A 20,410-nucleotide genomic window follows, 5' to 3' on the forward strand; every position below is an offset into this window, starting at 1 on the left:
CAGGTGATTGTGAGGTTAATTATGGAGATTAATTAATGGAGCATCCTCAAGGTAAGGCAAGTAACCTTATTAGTATCTAATAATAACAACGGTTATCATCGGCCATAATCGATCCACTGCTGCATGAAAGCCTGCTTCCCTAAGCCATCGCCATCCCTCATCGTCCCCCACCCAGTACAATAATAATGACAGTGCTCAACTACATCAGATATACCCACAGTCAAAACATTCGTGATTAACATTGCCCCTGAAGAGGAATTTTTGTTAAATATAATAGGCGACACTTGAGCAGTGGGCCTTCTTAATAGCATCATCTATCATCTCCCCTTTTAGTGGCAGTTTTATTGAACCAACTTGTGGCATTATCGTTATTTGTGCTTGTGCACCACTGCCAAAGACAGTAGCACACATTTCCCAAAGCCGTTCTCGTTTTACATCGGACGGCAGCCTCGCTACCCCGCCCACCTGACGTCGTTCCCTCCGTGAGCGAAGGAGCCGAAACAGGCAGTGAGGATCTGCAGGAAGTGGAAGAGAAGGCTGGCCTCCAGCGGGTCCTTCTCGTCGTCCTCCTCGCCGCCGTCCGACGAGCCGTCCTGCGACAAGTCGCACTCGGCCGTCTCCCCCGCCACGCCGCCGGCGCCGGCCGCCTGCCCAACCGGCGTCGCCCGCGCCGCGCCCCCCACTACCACGCGCACCTGCGACGAGTCCAGCAGCCCCCCACCGCTGCTGCCCCCCGGGCCCCCCCCTGATGCCGCCGCTTCCTCCTCCTCCGCCACCGCATTGCAGTAGCTGGAGTAGCTGTCGTACCGCATGCGCCTCTTGGAGAATGATGCCCTGTGCACGAGCGGAAGGGGGTGGGGGGCAAGGCCGAGGGCATGCGCGCTGAGCGTGGCGTGCGCTGGACACAGCAGCCGGCTGCCTGGCGGCGCCAGGCATAAAGCAAACAAAGCAATTGCTTAGGGCCCCAGATACGTCACACACATGGGGGGGGGGGTGCATCAAATATCAGCTGGAAGGAAAATCCTAATAACCCTAACACATATGTAGGTTGGGCAACAACAGGAAAATAAAAGGTATGTTGTTTGGAAAAATGGATGGGAGCAGAAAGAGAGGAAGAGCTAAGAGAATGGCTTGATGACATCAGAGACTGGTGCCAAAAAGAGGTGGCACTCCTTGAGACAGAGCAAAGTGCAAACAAATGACGAAATGTGCAGCGGACACCTACGGACAATCTGCTCATGGATCATGATGATGATGATGACTAACCCAAACAAGTCTAGAAACATTGAAAAGACCATGAACCGCCCATCTCTATCTTGTCTGCATCTCTCATCTCATTACATTTATATTTTTGTCTACATTTAACTTTTCTCACTAAATGTATATTTCCTGTATAAAACTTCTGTAATCTCACTTTATAATTTTAACGAGCAGTCCCCAAGTATAATTTTCTTAGGACCTCTAATTGGCTATCACCATCACTTATCGTACATGTACAGTCCATGTATGGCCATCTAGTCAATTCACTGCTGGATGAGGGCTTCCCAACGACTGGAGAGGTAGCAGTGAGGGTTATTTGATCATACTTCAACAACGCTGGTCAGCGCGCTTTGTTGAATGCTGGGAACACAGATTCGGGAGCGTGGAAGTACGGTATATGTACAACTATGGATTATGGTACACTGCCCTCCACGTAGCCGCACAGTCCATATAACTACCTGTGTGTGTATGGTGGTCACCCATTCAAGCACTATCCTGGATAAGCAAGTGTTCAGCTTCCGAGATCTGATGATAATATGGTACATTTTTTGGCGAATGGGACAAATGACGATGGTGATAATTACAATGTAATTGAAATTAATAATGATTATTAAGATGAACACAAGTAAGGATGAAAGAGCAGCCACTAAAGAGAAATGTGTTAAGAAACCAAAACGGAGAAAATAATAAATGATATAAAAAAAATGCACAGGACAGTTGGCATTGTTGCTACACTTCAAACAGGAGTGCGCACACAAATTAATAAACACCAAAGTGGTTTCCCTTTCAACCGAGCCATGATACGGCGCTCACCACCTCATGTTTACGGCCCTGATGGGATTTCCACATTCCTATGGGCGAGTTGAGTTATATCCCTACAACAACCGCTGGTGTGACATCCCCACAGAATAGTATAGTACCCTACTTAATGAAGGGCGGAGTGGACACCCAACCAGGATCTGAGGCCACGACCTTTCAATTTTGAACCACCAAGAGAAGAGCCATGCAGTTCATTGATGACAGCTGTCTCCATTTTTACTTTCACTTTGTATGGCTTTATTACTTGCTCCATTGCTGTGCATTGAATATCAGCAGACCATTTGCATATCATTTGCGTAAATCCGAATTCATTATTCCACACCTGCATTGTGAAAGTGAGAATCTGTTTGAATCGCTGAGACAATGCATTGTTTGTAAGTATATGCAATAATGTAATATTTTCACGAGTTCAGAATTATAATTGGCATAATAGTATTCAGTTGGTAAGTTCATACAGGCAGCGGTGGCAAACTAAGTTACCAGCCACTGTTAACAACAGCAGCGAGTGATATCTGATTGGATGCTGGATCCCCCCCTTTTGACCAACCCTCATTGAGCTGCGTGAACGATGATCAAACATCCCCGATGCGGGGAGGCTGTATGTCACTCAGCAGTCGATAGACCATGACAGAGGAAGAAGATGATGTGATGGGAGTTCAAACAAAAAAAGCTCAACCTAACGCATTGCCACATGCGGTGCACATTGATGAAATATGACTTCTCAAAGATGGTATGGCATGGTTGTTGACAATGTAATTATACTTTGTCACTGTACCATGAGTCTCACACAAACACACACACAATGACACCGCAATTTACTGTCATTCTTCTCTCTCTCCTGCGGTTCGAGTGAGTGAATCATAATCCTTTGGTACAGTTTATTTTAGTCTTTCATTTATTATTATAATCCCTGAATATGCGGCCAGAGTTGGAGGGGATAACTGGTATATTTCCATGCAGGTCTTCAAAGCTGCCAAGGACATACCTGCTTGTCAAGAAAAACCTGTGCCAGGGGATGGGACTATGGGATCTTTCATAATAGTTTCCTAACGAACAGGTTATTGTAGAATGATGGCTTCACGTTGCAGCTCGCATGTTAAAATAAAAAAATGCTCTAACACTTAATTACCTCTGCATTTAGATAATTAAATATGAAAAGGCAAAAGGTGTAGTCCTGCATTTGCTTGCTCCACTAGAAGGAGCTCCAGACAGTCCCTCTAGAGAATGTTTGGGAGTATCCACATTTTAACCCACTACACATGACCTGGTTATCGACAAACTGCTGTGTAAACATTTATACTTGTGGGTGAACAGAGGTTTAATGAGGGGGGGGAGGGGTGAAGAAATTTACCCATTGTTCTGACCCGCCCGTTCTGGACATCTGTGAAAAAGAGCTTTCTAGCTCATCGGATTCCTCCAGTATAAATATTCTGATGATTCTGTTTCAAATGCCACGCCAGGATAATGAGGCGGCGACCTCTGGATTGCAAGTCCAGTGTGCCAGTACTGTGTATCCAAGACGAATTTTATTTTGTGGCAATTGTTGGTGGGACACAGAGCCTTTTAAAAGCTCAGCGTTTTATTTTTTTGTTTTTTACAAAGCTGTATTTGTGAATGCAAATTGTTATATCAAGTGTTTATTAATAATTACGCCAATTCATTACGGCACTGTGGCACAACGTAAGCTGAAACAAAGCAGGCTTGTGTGCAAGAATAAGCACTAACACACACAAAAAAAAAACATGCAAGACCTAATCCCCATGGGCGTTTAGGTTAGCTGAAATGTAAGCAAGGCGACCTACTTAAGATCCTGGGGACGTTGTTAGCATCTAGTTTGAATGCTCGGGTGTGCTTGCTGAGTCACTGTCGAGGTTGAAGCTGTGTAACGAGTGCTGCCCGACAGGAGGCAAGCCATTAAAGTTCATCTTTTGGTCACGTGTGACTGCAATACCAGTGAACGCCACCTGGAGTGCAAACGCCACCTCTCATTCAGGCGTTCGACACAGCTGTTCCGACCAAGCGGAAACACGGCGGCTATCACATTTGGGAGGACAAAGTAGGTTAAATTTCGATTTAAAGCTTTCGTGACTGCAATGATTCATCTTCTTTGGTTCTTTCGGTAAAGTCACGTAGAATGAGAATAAAATAATAAATTGATAAAATAAAATAACACAATAATATTCTCACGACGTTTCGGCCACAACACAAGCGGCCTTCATCAGGTGAAGGGGGCGAGACTGTCTGGTAGGTTGCTTTGTAAACAAGTCAAGGATTTTCCAATGAGATACTTGCCTATCAACGTTACCACATACATATATGGACATCTGTGAAAAAAAGCTTGATAGCTCATTGGATTTATCTTGAAAAAATAATGAAACATTCTGATTCTGATATACACTGAGCATTGGTTCTATTGCTAGTTAACAATGCAATCGATTGATAATCGTAACGGTATCACATAACTTGTAAAGTAAATGATGGTAGGCGTTAATAAACCAATGTAATGCGCAAAACCGAAACGATTAAACGTTTGCTTACACACACGGGCAAGGAAGGGTCCCGTTCGCAAAGGGAGACCCCCCCCCCCCCCCCCCCCCCGGCTATGGTGTCTCAGTGCTCTGGTTCAGACGAAGAGAACAACTTTGCCAATTATACTGTACAAGGAGATTTTCGGCTCATGCGAGGAATGCAAAGCGCGTCGGCTCGCGTGACTGCACTTTAAGGCAGGGACACGCTTTACGGGAACACGAGGCCGCGCCGCGTGGTTAGTGCGGCACGTGGCCTGGAGCGTCGGCGCGGTGCTTGGTGCAGCACGTGACATGTCGTGCCGCTCGCTTTTCTAAATATTGTCCTTCCTCCGCGTCTCCGGTGAGCGCGGTTGGCTATTTATGGGGTGAAAGGCATTCAATGTTCGTACGTGCCGCTCTGTGCCACGCCCGCTCGCAGGCTACGTGGTGGGGGGGGGCCGCACGCACCTGGGCACGAGTTTCAAGCTGTCCTCCGTGGAGACGGCGGCGGCGACTGGCTCCGGCTGACTCAGCGCCTGGATGGGCACGCCGCAGATGGCGGCGGTGTAGCTGGTGTAGCTGTTGTTGCGGCGCAGCGAGCGGTACTGGTGGTGGTGGTGTTGCGGCTGGGAGACGGAGTGGTGCACCCCGTGCGGGTGCGTCGGTTGGGCCGCCCCGGGCGCCCCTCCCGCGGAGCCGGCACCGCCCGGGCCCAGGTGCAGCTTCTGTAGGAGGTCACGGTAGATGCCCGAGTCCTGGTGCACCGTGTGGTAGTGGCTGTAGCCGTCGTTCTTGAAGAGGTCACCCACCTGGATAGGCAGCGCGGCCGGGCGCCCGGACGTGCCTGGCAAGCGCGAGGTAAAAGGTGGCACCCATCGGCGTGGGTGTTCTCAAATCGCGGCATGAAATCGGTTTCGTCACCCGCAGGCACAGATAATTATCGAAGCTTCTTTCATAACTCTCCACGCCTTACAGCCACTGGCTTCTACCCTTCTGCACATGTAGACCTGTGCTTGCTGAGCAAAACCAGGTTAAGTGAATCCTACAAGTGAAAGGGAATTTTGATTTAAAGCTTTCGTGACTGCAGCGATTCATATTCTTGGTTCTTTCGGTAAAGTCACATTGAAGGGAAACAATAAAATATATATAAAACAATAAAATTCTCATGACGTTTCGACTGTAACACAGTCATCAGGTGTGAAAACCAACGGCAAGAAACATTTGAAAGAAGTGGCGGTTTGTATTTTTTATTGTTTCCCTTCAACGTGACTTTACCGAAAGAACCAAGAATATGAAAGGGAATTCTCAAAACCAAATGAAAGCCACCTTGGTCCGCTGGAAAAATAATGATTTGGGTTCAAATATTGCATTACCATTAATGCTGAAGTGGTAACCGGTGATCCAAAACCTTGATAAAATTTACACAATCTGTGCACACCCACGGGCGCAGCCAGGTCATGCGCACGATCGGGCCCTGTCCACAATGGTCTCTGCATTGCAGGACCCCTGGCATTGCAGAGTGAAATGTGTTTGCCCTGACAGTTGACAGCAGTATCACAGACTTCAGGTCTCGGGAGAATGAAGGCGACATCTTGGGACCTCCTTTGCCAGTACCAAAATATGAGAATAGGTTTTCCCCTTTTTTCTGGCAACAAAACAGGTTTTGACATGTTAAAACACCAAACTGTAACCTTTTACAAAATGCATTCTCTTTGAAACTGATTGACCAAAGGCATCCTCTGGTCTAACACCGTTTTGAGACGAGGCTAACAAGAAAGCCGTCTCTGGTGTGGACCAATCAGTATCAGAGTATGTTTTTTGTGTTGCATTCTGACCACAAGTATTGTGGTTAATGCAGACATGATTCCGTGTAAAAAGTTTCAGTTTTGTGTTTTAACATCTCAACACCTGTTTTGTTGCCAGAAAAACAGGGGAAAACCTATTGTCAGAAAGAAGGCTCTATGCTACAGCAACACCCACGCCTCCCACCACTGCCCCAGCGAGCATAAGGAGCTCGTGCAGACACTATGCATTATAGCGGCAGTTTCATGCTTGCCTGCCTGAGAAGGGCGTGCATGGATTTGAGGCTACGAACATTGCTCGAGCGAAGGCTGAACAAGCAACGCATTTGCATGCTCACCAAAAATATCCTGTGAAATTAAAATGTTTCGCGTGTTACATTTCTGAATTGTTTTAGCTTTTATTGAGGAGCAATGTTTTACACACAATTGCTATCTGGCAGTCAAGTCGTAACTAAATAATGCGCATTCCCAGAACACAAAGAATCCCCTAATGCAGCTCATATTTACCCCTCAAAATCTATACTGAGCAGCTGGCACCCCCTCTCCTTAACAGTGACAGTGGCCAACGGTCCTTGAACTTATGACCACAAACACAACCGTCGGCTAAACTTATACGAGACATTTCTTAAAATCGAGAGAGAGAAAAAAACATTTATCCATAGTGATTAAAATACAAGTGCGTTGCAATATAAGTAACTCAAATGTTAAATTAACTGCCGCGCATGATTTACCATCAGCGCCAGCCGCAGCAGCTTTGCCAACGTTCCCATCCACCTTGATTTTGCCAGGGTCGCTGGATGGGCTGAGAAGTGGCACCGTGGCACCTGCCACCTCGGTGGGCACCACGGTGGCACCACCGTTGGTCAGAGCCATGGGCAATGCCGGCTTGGAGGACTCGTCCTCGTGGTCCCGGTCCTCAGAAGAGTCATCGGCGAACATGGGGTTCTGGACCACCTCCCGGCCCACACGTGCAGGGCTGCCCTCTGCACGCAACCGTACCTGCTCCGCTTTCTTTCCTGCGTGCACACGGACAAGTAGGTGGTGCCCTGAGCTGATGGGGGGGGGGATGGACACCAGGGCCTCTGCAATAGGGTGTTGTCTCCATTTTGTGGAATTTAAAGAAAAATATATACACACACAAACACACAAATATCTCTTTGCAGACTAGATGCAAAGAATTCTACAAACACATTGAACTCAAACTTCAGCGACGCTGCCATGGGGTAATGGTTAGGACACTGGACTTGTAATTTGGAGGTCGCCGGTTCAATTTAATTTTCCGGTGCAGCAATTGCAAGTCGGCAAGTTTCTAAATTCTACCAACTCTGTCCACCCAGCTGTTTAAATTAGTACACCACAGTTAGTCAATCGGTAGGTCACGTGTGGTTGGGTAAAGTGTGGGTACTGCCACCTCCTCCAAGACGTTTGGCCAGCATGGAAGAGTAGGATAACATATCATCTAGTGGAGGCCCTTACGCCAATAGTGATGTGAGCAAGCAATTGCAGGACTGAATCTTTACATTTTATAAAGAGAAAATGCAATGCATGCTCCACACTGAGGATGCGAAGTCTCAGTGTGCAGCCTCTAAAAGGCCTCCTGCTGTCTATTGATGAAATTTTGTAACTCAAATTATGGAACAATAAGGAAGCCTTGCAGCGAGATTTTTCTTTCACTTGTAATTGTTGTCATAAACACAATGTACTGTAGGCAGTCACTTACCGTAGTTGTTGTGGGTAAGGGCTGTCTCAACAGTGTCTTCTGCAGATAAGCACAGCTTTTGAGCGATGGCAAACAAAATGCAGGCCTCTCTAGCCAATTAGAATAACCAGCTGGAACCAGTGGATAGAATTAAGCTCATTACCTGTATTTACTAATTGTTCGATTAATTTAATATGTTCTGGCATGCAAAAGTTCTTATATAAAGAAAGTGTTAGGTTGGTTTAACTTTTTCCAAGATGCTTAGATTTCTGTTGTGATGTTTGGTTTTGTTTGCAATACTAATTATTTAGTTTTCCAGGTACAGTAATACCCTGATTAACGACATCCCCCCTTTCACGTCCTTTCACAAACACGTCGTCACTTGATAAATACCGCTACCTGATGCGCGTCGCCTCAACCCCACACTTACATCGCTGACAGCACCGTCCGTCCTTTCTCGTATCAGTCGCCTCAGCCGTCGCCTCCTCCTACTCTGTAAATTGCTTTGATTTGTCATCATCCTCGACGCAAACTACATATTGCCCGAGGAGAACACGACAAGGATGTTCACACGAGTGGAAGGGGGCTTCTCTCGCACCACGTGTTTATGTCGCGCAGCGACTAAGTCCTCACTTTCTATCCTCTTCTTCATCCGGGGACAGACGCAGAACCATACGAGGATGCCAGTGATGATAGAGATGCCAACGGTGATGAGCGCTATAATCCACGTCTGGACGAAGTGAAAACCTAGAACTGCGCAGCCAAAAGAAAAATGCGGGAAGGCAAAAGAGACATCCACGTGATCACATGACCACGTGTTTCAGTAGCACGAGGAGGTGGGGGAATGCGAAGGTCGCGCACTGCACCGTTTCACACGGGAGCCCAAAACAAGCCCCATTTACGAGCCTGCGTACAGCTTTAACATCTAAGGGAATACATTTAAAATTCATAATATTATGCAAAGGGTATTAATTCCTCACGTCCAGCAGGTTTTCAATTTCTTACGATTAATGCTGTATGCCATCATTTAAAGCAATGCCACATTTTTCATTCTGAATTAAACCTGTTTTGACATTTATGCTAAAAGAAAATGTATTTCAGCACATCAAGAGTGCCAAGATTTAATTTCTTCCTGACTGGACCAGATTTGTTTAGTCTCAAGAGCACAGCTCGTGTTCAAGAGGTATCAACCTACGGCCATGTGATCATCAGCCGGTGGCTCAGTGCACCGGATATGGTCACAAAATTCACACATGAGAAAGTGGGACCGTGATCATGCAAGGTACGCACGCGGGGCGCCGGTGTACATGATCGAGAAGATATTGATGCCCATGGTGGCAGCGTAGAAGACAGGCAGAGCACGAAGACCGTTAGGGAGAGGATCCTCCTGTAAAATAAGAGAAACAAAGATCCCCTGTATAGCCTTAACAAACTGTTGGGGCAAGTGCTGTTAGCAAGCACCAATGAAGACCGGAACGGTACACGAGGGGGTGGGTGGCCAGCACCACGCCCAACCGCCTTCGTCTCCCCAGTGGCGATGTTTACACACTGCACCAGGTACTCATTTAAGGCTGAGTCGACCTAGGGGAGGCCCAGGACCAGTTCAGATAACCGTCACCCGTGTTGGCCTAGAGCGGGAATCGAACTCGGGTCGCCAGGTTTGTAGCGCAGTGCACCAACCGCTACACTACCGCTCCCTACCTGTAGAACAAACACACACACGCGTGCACACATCACGGGCAGAGGGCATGTGAGCCCGCGGATGAAACCACGCCAATTCTGAGCTAATGCAGAAAACCTGGGTTTTCTTATTTTTTGGGTAATAATGTGGGGGATAATTTTTTCCTAGTAAAAAACTAATTTGTTGAAATTCAAGTGAACTAATTTCTAGTTTTCACATTCACATGCTTTAAAAAAAAATCAAAGAGATACACTATATTATACAAACATTAATGTCATTTACAGATACAAATGTGTTACATTCTGTCATTTAGCAAATTATTATTGGTCTGCAGAATAAGTCAAATGGTAAGCCAAAATAATGCACCATGCCTCTTACTGCAAATAATAAATCCTCTCCCCCCACCAAAGTTGTATAAATGTGATAGAAAACATATTCCAAGAGAATAAAATCTATTTTAACAGCACAAACTCGAATTGATCAATAATGCTGTATCGTTTAACATGTAAAGTCGCGTTTCAACAGCGACGGGAAATCATGTTACTTGAATTTGATTGTGCGCAAAACCTGCAAGCAATTTAAATTGTGCGTGAATTCGTCATCTTTCCTCGTGATCAAAACTATGGCTCGCACAATCTGGGAATGGACACCTCAACGGTTTTACATCGGTAACCTTTGGAAGATTAAACACAGCCCCCTAAATTAGTTGCCCCTTTTCTTTCTTTGAATCTCTAAGAAGTGCTCAGTGCTCAGGGACTTTGCATTAAGTAGATGGCTGGAGACTCTGAAAGCGCTGAGATGCCAATGTCACATCCCAGGGCTCTGCGAGTCAACACTAACCATGTGTTGTGCTTGGCGACCTCATTAATGCAATGGAATATTTGAAATAGGTATAACATCCTAAGAGTTTACATTTGAGCTACATGCATGAGCATTTGTGTGAATATATCTTTGTATTTTATGGATATATATGATGGTGAGCTATGGTAAAGTGGTTGGCACGATCTTAGTTGGATTCGTGCCCACAGCTAACATGTGTGACTGGTGATATTTTAACTGGTTAAGGGCCTCCCTTAGGTCAACTCAGCCTTTAATGAGTACCTGATGTGGTAGATAGTATAGCACTGGGGACATGAACGTCGCCGGGTGTAATAATAGCCACATCACCTCCTTGTGCAGTGTTATGCCTTAGTAGGTGCTTGCTAAAATCATTTGCCCCAACAGTCTATGTAGGCTATATAAAGGATCTTTATTTTGTATGTATAAGATTACGTATTGCATTTTTACGAGTATCTGTGTGCATATGCGTATCTGAATGTCAGTACACGTGCATGTAGTCTTACAAAATAAACTGCGACTTCCTGGTGGTACCAGATGGTAACACTGTTTTGTTGTGAATAAGGCCAATGGGAGAAAAGCAGACACGTTAGCGGATTAACCTAATTGTGTGCTCACATAAACCATGGTGGCTAATGGGCTAATGGGGGAGGGACAGTTTGGTGCGAGTGAGCTGGTAACCCCTGCACCTTCAATTAATTTACCAAAGAACCATGAACAGAGAATCAATGTAAGCACGTGCCGGAGGCCCAAAAGGTCAGGTGCCTGTAACCTCCTGTGACAAAACCCCCCTCTCGGTGTAACCAGGGGACTGAACTGTTCCCCACACCCCCCCCCCCCCCCCCAACGGCGCTACGCACCTGGAGTCTGGAGCATAATTCTCGTTCATGACCAACAACAGTGCTGAATATGTAAACAGGTCCTGGACCTCCCCTAGGTCAACTCAGCCTTAAAGTAGATCACGCTGCTGTGTCTAAACATAAGCATTGGTGAGACAAAGGCAGCCGGGCGTGGTGTTGGCCACCCACCCCCACGCCTGCGCCATGCTGATCTTCATAAGCTAGCGGCACTTGCCCTAACAGTCTGTTAAAGGCTACATGGGGGAATCTTTGTCTTGTACAATGTGTGTGCATGTGTGAATCACAATCTTTATTTATACTGGAGAAATCTGATGAGCTATGGGGCTCTTTTTCACAGTTAGGGCGGGTCAGTACGTTACATCAACAAATAACACAAGAAAGGATACAAGACTAAGGTAAAACAAGAATTAAGCGAGTCAATAACGACATAAATATAGATATAGCAAGGAAGTACAAAAATTGCACTCGTGCATACATTCCTGCAGATTTGTCAAGACTAAATAAAAGTTCGGGCAAGGCAGCAAAACAACAACAATTCAAGACCACACCAAGACAATACAGTCCTTAAATTTCGATTTAAAGCTTTCGTGACTGCAATGATTCATCTTCTTTGGTTCTTTCGGTAAAGTCACGTAGAATGAGAATAAAATAATAAATTGATAAAATAAAATAACACAATAATATTCTCACGACGTTTCGGCCACAACACAAGCGGCCTTCATCAGGTGAAGGGGGCGAGACTGTCTGGTAGGACAGCGCTGGAGTGAGAGAGCCACGTTCAGATCACGGCTTTTAAGCTGTGTGAGATGAACAAAGAGCCTTGACAAAGGGATTAGCATAAAATTTAGCATTGAAATGGCTGAATGATTAGCTTGTGACTGGTCACAGAAATAGCTATGTTAAAAGTTAAAGCATACACATCCGCAGAGGCACCCATTGTTAAAAGGAATTAGCATAGAATTTAGCATTGAAATAGCTAAGTTAAGGCATACACATCCGCAGAGGCACCCCTTGACAATGGGATTAGCATAGAATTTAGCATTGAAATGGCTGAGTGACTCGCTTGTAACTGCTACAGAAATGTCGCAGGTTCATGATTACAAATCGCAGTTACAAACGTTGGCTGTAACTGCCACTAATCATCCGTTTCTGGATAATTTTTTTGGAAGGAAGATGGACGAACTTAAGGAAGGAAACAAATGACGTTTTTCCCAAAACGTTGGTACTGCGACGTTGGTACTGTGACGGCAAAAGCTTTGAGAGGGGCATACGGAGTCACTGGGGGGGGGGGATTAATCTGTGAAATTTCAGACATTTTCTGGTTTATTCATAAAAGCTTAGCAATTAAGTACATGGGAATTATAAAGCAAGCACCAGCTTGAGTCCGGGTTGTCAAATAATAGTAATGTTAATTTAATCATCTTAGGGAATTGCTGAACAATAGCGATGATCGTGGTAATTAAGCATGTGGGTAACAAGAGGTTATCAATTTCCAACTTATTTCTTACATGTCTTTAATTTTAAAGAGATTATTAGATTTAATAGTTTTCCTTCTAATGAATCACCAAGTGGCCCTTGTAAGATAAAGTTGACAAATGTTCGTTTTTTGTTATGGGGTTCCTTGCCTGCACTGTGACAAGTGGACAACATGCAATGTCGTCTTTGACAATTTTAAGGCCTTTTTAAATTGTCAACTCCGACGGTAATTACTTCCTTGGCACGAGGAATGTCTTGCTTACCTTGTTCAGAATGAAGTAACGGACCAGGTAGAATAGAAGGGCAGACATGATCCCCGAAAGCAGTGGTGATATGAACCAAGAAGAAACTGCAGAACAATCATAGGTCACATGGTTACCATTTTATCGGTAAGATCACTTAAAATATGCTTATCTAATTGAGACACGTGCCGTTTGTGAGCTATGACTGTTTATAGCTCTACAATTATACCACAGTATTTTAATAATTAAATGAACAAAAATTGAGCCATTTCCCAATCCACTGCTGGATGAAGGCATCTGTCAAGAGGTTTGTCTTCAACCACGCTACACCGTGTTGGTGAAGTAGGGTCACGTGGGGTGAAGGAGGGCGACGTGGGGCATTGCCACCGATGGCAGCCATGGTCAGCGTGCGAACCACCGCACACCTTCTAACTATTATATACACTGATCAGTTACACAAATGCACCATCCTGTAAATTCAAGAAAACAAACTTTTTTTTGGATACGTTCATCTCTTTCGTAATTGTTTTTCTGCAGCAGTTACGAATATTTAAGGGCTTGAGATCAATGGCTTTACATTCTATTTCGCTTAGATATTATCTATACTTGCGAGTGTAGTTTCATTTCCATGTATAGCACTTTCAGATACCTCAATATAAAAGGCGCTATATAAAAGAGATTATTATTAAATAATTGTTATTTATAAAAGGTGCAACACTTGATAAATGTAACTCAACTTTGTAGCAAGTGCCTCTGTAAGTGCTTCATGTGTAGCTGTTAGGCATGGCAATGCAATAAGCGTGAACATATTTAATGTGCGTGATATCATCATTATCATCAACTTTCAAAATATTGACTGAATCTACAAATATAATGAGTGAATTAAATCTTGAGTCACCAATCACTGTCACAGAAAAAAATACTAATGTAATCCATTACGTGACGATAAAGTATCTCTCAATAAATAACAGAATTAGCTATATTTTTTAATCACTGTTGTTCGTTTAAATCTATTTGTGGACAGCCTTCAGCTTCTAGTGACAATTAAGGCTGTGTCCATAGAAAAAGACTGTTAGGTCCTAATATTTACTCAACAATGCTTGCACGCGCGCGTGTGCGCTAGTCTTTCTTCGCGTCTTTGTCCGGTAGCCACCCGGGTTCGATTCCCGCTCATGGCCAACACCGCTGACGATTATCTGAACCGGTCCTGGGCCTCCCCTAGGTCGACTCAGCCTCAAATAAGTACCTGCTGCGATGTGTAAACATCGCCACTGGGGAGACAAAGGCGGCCGGGCATTATGATGGCCACTCACCCCCTCGTGCGCCTTGCCGGCCTTCATTAGGTGCTTAACAGACTGTAGGAGCACACAGACTGTAGGAGCACTTGCTCCTACAGTCTGTTTGCTCCTACAGTCTGTTAAGGCTATAAGGGGATATTTGTGTTTTCAGAGTAAATCAACAGCAATACGGCTTTAGATTATAATACAGAACCCGTGTACAAGGAAATATTAACTCCAGATACATTTACTACACTTCACGCAGGGAAATGTATTGAAGTGGCTCTGTCTAATAATGACTGCAAGTGTTGCAGTGGATAATTTTACAGGAACTTCCACCAATTAAAATCGAGTATATAACGTTACAATGCTCACTTTCTAAGGCAGGTTTGGGAACCCATTACAAATTGCTCCGTAACTTTTAGCTATAAGCTACAGGGAGCATAATAATTCATACCTGATCATTAAGAGTGGAAAAACTAATAACCGCACTACATAATTTTTTAAGATAGTCAGTCTCAGAGTACGCGGCGGGGGTTAAGTTCTGTGTATCCCCGCGTGAATTCGCGTATACGAGTGTAGTACTGTATATACAGTGTAAGAGTGTATATAAAATGTATAGAAATGTACATCAACGTTTAATAAAGTACAGTACTGTAGATAAATGATTGACTAATCATCGGTAGCATCCAGGTCAGATGGAACACTATATTATTATTGACACTATATTATTCACAACATTATATTATTATGACACTATTATAATTGGTACTATATTATTAACAACACCATCTTATTAACACTATATTATTGACACTACATTAGAACACGAGATTTTTTTTTTGGACCCGTTTCTTGCGCAAACACTACAGTTACACGCCATCAAATCCCATCGTTCGCGCGATGGCGCGGGGAGGATTTGACTCCTCTCTTCCCATCCCGTGCGAGTATCGAAAGGTGCACGGATGAATCGCGGGAGGTCACGTATGCCGGCTCCGCGACACCTTACTGTACACATATCGAGCAATTTCACATTTACAGTTTACTTTTGTAAGAGTTCAATCGGTAGCGCAACTGCCGTTAAAAGGGTTATAAGCAAGACAGCTGTCATAACTTCTAATCGGTGCAGAGGGAACTCCACAAGAGGTTTTTTTTTTTGGGTTAGATCGCGTACATGTGTGTCATTAAACCCACCACCACCCGACACAGCCAATTAGTAAGGTTTGTCACGTAAACAAAACATGGCAATACGTTACTAGTTGAGCACACGGGTGTATTGGGAGAGTATAAACCCACAACATTTACAATTCGAGAGTGACGTTTTGTCGCCGGTTATTACAACCAGCCTCATCAGACGACAGCCAGAGTTGTGGAGAAATCCTTCCGTTTCGGTCTTATATTCATTAGGGAACTCATTACATTAATGTGAAACATAAATGTACCGAGTAAAAAAGATGTAGCTCCATTCGTCTTATTCTACACCGAATGAGGAGATGTCAAAGGATTTGAAAATATTAAAACGCGCATATTTATTGGGGTGTGCAAGGTGATAAAATTTGTCGGGAACCGAAAGTCTATAAGTATAGATAAAGAAACAATTTGAAATGGTGTGGATGACCAACTGGACAGTTGTGTGCGTTACTATATCGATGCTACTAATTCACTCACAAAACAGCGACCTCCACGGAAATGCACAATGTGACAGAGCCATCTTAGGCAAGGGTTGTAGGTGCGGCGTGCTGACCAATCTTGATGAGCTGAAACCACTGCACACTGTGCGTTCCGATGGCCACCAGGGAGAAGCCGATGGTCGCGCCCACAATGCAGTGCGTTCCAGAGATGGGCAACTTGAGAAACGAAGCGATGAGCTGCCATGCTGCCGAGCCTGTAAATGTAAACAAACAAGCATGTTGGCATTCTGAGCCATCATCATAGCATCGTCATTGGCTCTGCGGCATGGCCTTATCTAAAAGGGGAGCATACAACAAAAACGTATGGGGAAGAGAACCATGAAAGTCAATGATGAATAAACTGTAAATAAAAGTTATATGCAAATATTGCAGAGCCTTAGTTCCCTTGATGTTACATTGCTGATCACCATAATAGCATCTTCATCATTAATCACCTCTCAGATCAGCGATGGAAGTACACACATAAACAAGAACAAATATGTCATTGACCTTTCCATTGCCAACTTAATTATCTGTACTTAATAATTTATCCATTATCTTAGTGCTATCTTAAGAGTTTCAGAGGCACTGTACATTTCTATAGTTAATGTTCAGCCCCCAAGGTCACAACAAGTGGACAATGCCATTGCCTTAAAAACGGTTACACACCCGTCGTTTTTGCGGTTTCACATTTCCAGCCCCGCCTTGAGGAATACTGAATCACAATAGAGTGTTGGAGTAATAATTTAGCGATTAATATGTTTTGGTCAGCGTGAGCACTCCTTTTGCATGCAGCTCCGGAACACAGGCTGCTTGGGCTGCTTGGCAGGCATAGAGTGTGCTGATGAGGAATCCATGACGTCAATCTTACTGCAGTGGCCTTTGTAAGCCCTCACTCCATCCTTCGCTCCTCTATCCACGCCGCCCCCCCACCGCAACACCCCCTCACCCACCGCTGTCTATTCTGCAGTCACTCCCTCTGTCATTCTCAAAACTCACCACGCCGCTCTCTTTATACTCAAACCCCTTCCCGGATTTTCCAACACCCCCCCCTGCCCTCTCTACCACCCTCTCTCTCTGCCCTCTGTCTCCACCTATCTTGGCTGCCACTCTCTCTCCCGCTCAATATAATCTCGTCCTTCCCGTCCTTCCCCCATTTTTTCCTATCTCTCGTCCTGCCACACTCGTCTACCTCTGACCTTCCCATTTCAGCTACACGTCCCCCCGCCCCCCGCCGCCGCCGCCCATCCTCCCAGCTCAAGCTGAACCCGACACCCCTCTTCCATCACACTCGCTCCGCATGACTCCTGCATGCACGTGACGCCCAGCCTGCGTGTCAGCTTGCACTCCACGCTTGTTTGGCCATTTTTGAGTTGCACGCAGGTATGCTGGTTTTTTTTTTTTGCTCCGATCCAAATTTTGACAATTAACCGGCCTCTGAAATGTATGTTCCCATTCAACCCGTGCCGCTGAGAGCTATGGAAAAGTGCGCCATTCATTCCGCTCCGCGAGAAGCAACACATTAACAAGTCGGGGAATAAGTCACGGAATTCGGGGCACGTCAGAGTACAAACAAGTGCAGTCTACACTTATAGTGCATGACGAGGGTCTGGTCTGCCACACTTATATTTGTTATAAATATTTATACACTACCATACAGTTTTTGGATTGCTTCTAGGCTGGTGCTGGACAAGCAGCTTGACAATCTGGATTCAGTTCCACGATTAAAATTTTAACCGAGCAATGGCTATGAAGCCAGATTTGTGTGTGGGCTTACGCAATAACTTTGATTTAAATTTTGCTATTTTTGGTACTAAATTTAATGCTGTAATTATGGCAATTTCTTTATTAATATTGCATTTGGCTCACATTTATCTTGAACAAAACCTTTTTTAGTTTTGAAATAATTGTATATACTGCAGTTCATTTACATTGGTTGTTTTAATGACGACGTTATGAGCAAATTTGAGCTTGTTAAAATGTTCTCAATTTATGTTTACATCCTTATTTCTTCAATCCAGACACCTTATAATGCTGCTGTCAACAAAACTTTGGCAAAAGTGTACTTACTTGCCTGACTCCATATCGAATATTGTAATGTCAGAGTATAGCTGTTCCATTTTTGTAAATGTTTAACTGAATTCTAACTATTTTGTTATCTAGGCATTTATGAGAGTTTATATGACTTATAGTTTTATTTTACCAAGTAAGGCCCCCAACTGAGCTATATAGCTTTTTTCAAAAGCGACCTGGCCACGAATAACAGCTCAACGAAGTGGCTCATCGTGTGGAAACTTATAGCAGCCAAATACTCTAAACGCATGTTTCTAAAGGTGGAGGGAAAAACCTGAGGATACGAAAAATAATCCACACGACCACGAGAAGAGCATGCAAACTCCAAATCTACAGCAGCAGGTGTCAGGGTCGGGAACAAACCCACAACCTCCTGTATACCGGACGAGGTAGTTAACATCTCGCCACCGTGGCACCCTCCAAATAAAAACTATGTTCATCTTCTACAATTATGGCATTGTATATTTGATAGTTGTGAAAAGCAAACAAAAGTCACATGAGACAAGTCTACTAGACAATTTATGATATATTTTGGGAAGTAATTGGAAGACACATCAGAGGATAAATATGTCAAAGTCGGCAACTTAAGTGTATGAGAGCATGTTGGAGTGTTTCTGGGAAACGGAACTTGAAAAACGTGAAGATACGGACCATTGTGCCAAAATAATATTTTCAATCAGTGCACATTACCCTGCTGTGACATAGATGGGATATATAGATGCTGACAAAGCAAAGTGAACAAATAAAATGCACAAAAGAAGCACGGAGAGGTACAACGCTTGGCATTACACCGAGAAAGAAAGGGGAACATGGATCAGGGAGCATATGCAAGTCAGATATAATGTCCGACTTGCATTTGGAGCAAAGAGATCATTACTGAGTCTGTAGAGCAGTGCACTAACCACTATACCCACCACCCCTGCATAATTAGCTGATATTTCATGAAATTATGAATAATGCAGTGATAAAATGGCATAAAACAGCTTATGCTGAGCCTTGTGCTGGCATGTGTATGTTTTTGAGTATATTCAAGATGTGGTCTCCCCACACAAGCATTTACCATTGTAATGCCACTAAATAAGTGGGCATCAAATGTTCCACTGTTGAGAGGTCTTAATAACTTGAGATAAGAGGAATTCAGTATTTCTTAGGATATATATCAGTGCCTGGAATTCTATAGCCCAACGTTTTGAACAAGTGACGCTTCATTATTTTTTTAGTGGTGCTGAAAACCCTTCTTTATTTTTGTTTCATTCTAGGACATTCAAGCAATTCTAATTAAAACTGTAACTCGATAACAGTAATGGGCAGCAGCCAGCCTATTCATGTCAAATTGCTTCGGTTACACGAGCAGTCCGTTTCCTGCTATTTGATTGATTCATCTTGGCTGTGTCCCCCACTGATAGCAATGAAAACGTAACAATGATGGCAACACACTACTCAATGTGGATATATAAACCATAATCATTCACTTGGAAACTGGCCACGCACAATATGTCCGGTCTAACGTGGCAACTTCCACATATCAACTTATTCAAAGTTGGCTTTTACAAATGGTCCCATAGAGTCCTGCATATTTAAGGTTTTATTGTACAACTCATCGACAGTGGGGGGGGGAGAGGTCGGTGCAAAGGTTTTTACGCCACTCTTTAAAATCTCGGTGACCTGAATTTGTCTCCTGGCCACGGCAAACATCAGAGGCAGAGCGATGATATCTGAAACATTCACGAGCCCCCTTTTCATCGCTGAACGGTGTGTGGTGAAGTACAGCCAAACAACTGGCACGACTGACACGAGCGTGAGGGGAAGGCTTTCAGTCTGCAGTAGATTGACAAAGGGAGTTCATATTATGCATTCAATTTTTTCTTTCGGTTTAACCAAAGGCATTTAAATGTTAATTTGGAGCTGCCAATATGATTTCCCATTCACCAGATAATACTGCGTTGCAGGCCCTTTGATGCATTACAAAATAACCGTGAAAAATATGACTTCCTCCAAAAATAAAAACATCAAACTTGTAGTTTGAATCAGAAAGCACTCTTTCAATGTGTTTTGCCTTTTGATGGCATCAACAAACATGTTTCGTCGTGAATGTTTTGATAATGTGTTTCAATTTTACGCGGTTATTTTCGTAAAAAAGGGATTTGTGGCATAAACAGCAACGCCACGACGGCTTGCAAAACCAGCACTCACAGTGGTTTCTCTGT

The 20,410-nt window shown here is 44.1% G+C and overlaps 1 protein-coding gene across 3 annotated transcripts in view; it reads right to left on the bottom strand.

Moving 5' to 3' along the window:
• LOC116940518 (sodium-dependent phosphate transporter 2-like) overlaps positions 1–20,410 on the bottom strand; it is a 79,825-nt gene that overhangs the window by 11,830 nt on the left and 47,585 nt on the right. For all 3 annotated transcript variants that reach the window (XM_032950440.2, XM_032950438.2, XM_032950439.2), the window contains exons 3-9: positions 16,205–16,345; positions 13,205–13,290; positions 9,378–9,474; positions 8,721–8,840; positions 7,120–7,404; positions 5,055–5,430; positions 466–834 (exon numbers count right to left, since the gene is read on the bottom strand). In XM_032950440.2, coding sequence (XP_032806331.1) covers positions 466–834; positions 5,055–5,430; positions 7,120–7,404; positions 8,721–8,840; positions 9,378–9,474; positions 13,205–13,290; positions 16,205–16,345 — 1,474 coding nt within the window. The remainder of the gene's footprint in view (positions 1–465; positions 835–5,054; positions 5,431–7,119; positions 7,405–8,720; positions 8,841–9,377; positions 9,475–13,204; positions 13,291–16,204; positions 16,346–20,410) is intronic.

Source organism: Petromyzon marinus, chromosome 9 (assembly GCF_048934315.1).
Source record: "Petromyzon marinus isolate PM22_M1 ecotype Great Lakes invasive population chromosome 9, UKy_Petmar_22M1.pri1.0, whole genome shotgun sequence".
Classification (NCBI taxonomy): domain Eukaryota; kingdom Metazoa; phylum Chordata; class Hyperoartia; order Petromyzontiformes; family Petromyzontidae; genus Petromyzon; species Petromyzon marinus.